At 33.5% G+C, this 1,280-nt stretch overlaps 1 protein-coding gene across 1 annotated transcript in view; it reads left to right on the top strand.

Moving 5' to 3' along the window:
• Positions 1-25: 25 nt before the first annotated feature.
• The window catches only part of LOC104500881 (ryanodine receptor 2-like), a gene marked incomplete at its 5' end in the record, with an annotated part of 37,103 nt that continues 35,848 nt past the window's right edge, over positions 26-1,280 (top strand). Inside the window, one exon of the mRNA XM_010144606.1 lies at positions 26-112. Coding sequence (XP_010142908.1) covers positions 26-112 — 87 coding nt within the window. The remainder of the gene's footprint in view (positions 113-1,280) is intronic.

Raw genomic sequence — 1,280 nt, 5'->3', positions numbered from 1 at the left:
AAATTGTTATTTGATTTTTTTAGATTTTCAGAATTACCTGAGAACTCAGACTGGTAACAACACAACTGTAAATATTATCATTTCCACTGTGGATTACTTATTAAGAGTTCAGGTAGGTTAACTTATTTTTTAATTAAGTGGATGACAACAATGACTTATATCTGTACAATATTTATCTTTATTATTTATTTAATTTTTTTTTATAAAGGCAGAAGTTGGTATGTGGATACTCCAAATTCCTTAATTTCTCTGGAATTCCCTTCAGCAGTACATAGTTTACTGCCACAAAAGTTCTGCTTACAGCAAAATCAAACTTCATCTTTAACACAAAATGTTCATTTAACACAAAATGTTCATTTAACACAAAATGTTAGGGGAGCACAGTTATTTGTCATGACATTTATTCTGGTCATTGTAGCCTGTGTTGATGAGAAGGACTGTAATTCTCTGCTGATTACAGTTCTTTAGGAGTTGTTATTTTGTACTGTGAGAATCAAAGGTGACAAAACTGTGAAAGACTGATTTCAGCCATTATATGCAAGACTGCAATGGAGTCTGTTAACCCAGGAGAGCAGGCAGAAGGTAGATAAATGCTAAGAGTATCAGCAAATACCATTTAGCCAGTTGTTGACTGAGACTAACCTGTGACTGAGAAGTGGTTTGTATTGTTCAAGCTTCAGCAAGCTGCTTTTTCATCCATGTTCTGATTTAGTCTGAACACTGGCCTGCTGTATTGATAGTCACGGGATGGCATGGTGTGAAGCATAACAACAGCCATCATTTTTTAAGGAGGGAAAAAAGCAAAAATTAAAAAAAAAAAAAGGCAGAAGGCTAGATTAAAAATCCTTCAAGCCTGTAATTTGAATTATCTCCCTAATCTTTAAATATAAAAACTTTTCATTGTCACAACTCAGTAGAAAACAATGAAAAAAAACCCCCTAATTTGTTTCCAGACTGGAGCATGTGAAAGACATGAAAACATATTTTGTGCTAAATGTTAATAATTTTTACATATTATTATTTCCGAAAATCACTGTGCATGATACTATATTTTGTTGTACTTTTTAAATTTATCTAGTTTTCCCTTAGCCGTTTATTTATTAGGTCTGAGAATTCCAGGTTGTGAAAATTGACGGGTTTTAAGTTGCTGCTGTTACCAGGGTTGCTTTTTATCTTTATCCATTCTGTAAAAGTTGTAGGGACAACACAATGATTTTCATTCCATTGCTTGCTTTGTTGAAACATTGATGAGCTTGCCTTTGGGGAAGAGGGAGAGAGGA

The sequence above is a fragment of the Buceros rhinoceros genome, unplaced genomic scaffold (genome assembly GCF_000710305.1).
Source record: "Buceros rhinoceros silvestris isolate BGI_N320 unplaced genomic scaffold, ASM71030v1 scaffold19081, whole genome shotgun sequence".
NCBI classification, from domain to species: domain Eukaryota; kingdom Metazoa; phylum Chordata; class Aves; order Bucerotiformes; family Bucerotidae; genus Buceros; species Buceros rhinoceros.
The sequence above is the reverse complement of the archived record's forward strand: the minus strand, read 5'-3'. Positions and strand labels throughout refer to the sequence as shown.